This window comes from Cladosporium halotolerans (assembly GCF_011745625.1).
Source record: "Cladosporium halotolerans strain TM138-S3 chromosome Unknown Sca69, whole genome shotgun sequence".
NCBI classification, from domain to species: domain Eukaryota; kingdom Fungi; phylum Ascomycota; class Dothideomycetes; order Cladosporiales; family Cladosporiaceae; genus Cladosporium; species Cladosporium halotolerans.
In genome coordinates this window covers 180-2,027 of record NW_027191520.1, presented here as the reverse complement: position 1 = coordinate 2,027, position 1,848 = coordinate 180, and the positions used below count along the sequence as shown (strand labels likewise).

General features: G+C 52.3%; 1 protein-coding gene across 1 annotated transcript; it reads left to right on the top strand.

Moving 5' to 3' along the window:
• Positions 1 to 246: 246 nt before the first annotated feature.
• WHR41_09172 (uncharacterized protein) lies at positions 247 to 1,599 on the top strand (the record flags this gene model as incomplete). Its single annotated transcript, XM_069377776.1, has 1 exon — positions 247 to 1,599. The coding sequence occupies one exon, from the start codon at positions 247 to 249 to the stop codon at positions 1,597 to 1,599; it is 1,353 nt and encodes a 450-aa protein (XP_069225199.1).
• Positions 1,600 to 1,848: the final 249 nt, after the last annotated feature.

Sequence of the window (1,848 nt, the reverse complement as noted above, 5' to 3'; positions counted from 1 at the left end):
TTTTGTGAACCGAACGGTCGCTCTTCGACGTCATGATTGCAGAGGATGCTGACGCGATGACGGAGCTCTCTCCACGAGGAGCTCTACGCGTTCCAGCCGAACCGAATGACATCGCGGTACCGTGATAAGCAATACTTTACAGGTTCAATGGAAGTATCTGTTCGAGTTGCGCACCCTCGCAAATGCTTTTCGTCACGCTGGCACGTCTGGACAGGGTACACATCTTTCGACATGCCAACATACGTAATGGAAACTGAACGAGACGCTTACGACGGACAGCCGCTTTATGCTGAGCGAGAAGATGTTCCTCCCGATGGTGGATATGGCTGGGTTGTGGCTGCCTGCGTTTTCCTGATCAACGTTCACACATGGGGAGTGAACAGCTCATGGGGAGTTTTTCTCGCTCACTTCTTATCCCAGTCGCAGTTTGAGAACGCTACTCATCTGCAATACGCGCTCATCGGTGGGCTCTCCATCTCTCAGGCCCTACTGGTGTCTTCGGTGGTCAGCACATCTAACGACAAATTGGGCACACGTGCAAGTCTGGCCATTGGGACGCTTCTCATCTCTGTGTCGATGCTGGCTTCTTCCTACGCGACCAGCGTATGGCAACTTTTCTTGAGCCAAGGAGCCTGTTTTGGCTATGGCATGGGGTTTCTGTACATCACGGGATCGGCCGTGCTGCCTCAATGGTTTTCGAAGCGACGAAGTCTTGCCGTTGCCATCTCATCATCCGGTGCGGGCTTCGGAGGTCTTGCTTACAACCTTGGAGTCGGAAGTGGTATAGAACAACTTGGATGGCGCTGGACATACATTGTGTTGGCAATCAGTACTCTTTTAGCCAACACTGTATGCGTGATGCTAATTCGAGATCGCAACAAAGTTGTACAGCCGCAAAGACGTTTCTTCGATCGGCGCTTGTTTGCGCACGTCTCTACCTGGCTGATTATCACCTGGGGCGTTGTCACTGATTTGGGGTACATCACTCTTCTCTACTCCCTTCCAAATTACTCTCTCTCTATTGGTCTCACCGCGCGACAAGGTTCGGTTGTCGGAGCGATGCTTAGTCTTGGAATTGCTTTGGGACGCCCGCCCATGGGCTACTGGGCTGACCGGCATGGGCGGATCAACGTGGCAATATTCACAACGGCTGCATGTGGAGTCCTTTGCTTTGCCTTGTGGATCCCCGCTAAATCTTACGCTGTGTTAATCATTTTCGCCCTCACTAGCGGAACGGTGACTGGGACTTTCTGGGCGTCGGTGGTCCCAGTGACTGCTGAGATTGTTGGCATGCAGAAGTTGTCACTTGCTTTCAGTATGGTATGTCTTTCATTGGTTCTACCGACGACGTTTGCAGAAGGCATCGCTCTTGGACTCGTCTCTTCCTCGGGCTATCTCTCAGCTCAGGTGTTTGTCGGCTGCATGTATGTTTTGGGGGCCCTCAGTATCTGGGGTCTACGCTCGTGGAAGGTTCGGGAGACAGATGATGATGAATTGAGAGAGCGCGAAGGCAGATCTTCCTTGGCCGTTGGAACACCAAGGGCTTACACGAAGTTTTGGTTGACGCAACGGGGTCTATTCTTGCGTCAAAAAGTTTGATCTAGAACCCGGACGAGGACGGCTGGACTTGTGCAAACAGGGAGTACTGCGTTCAATGGTGCGACTCATATATCGCGGTATGACCTTTCGTCAATGCATAGTACCCTGATGTATAGAAGGAAATCTTTAACATCAAATCACCAAGACTGGCGCAACTATGCCCGCCTCACGCGTCCATCGGCGCCGGCGATCTAGCGCCCAGATCTTGTCGAGCGTCGCCAACGCAACTGGGATGTTGCCAAAGTAGCC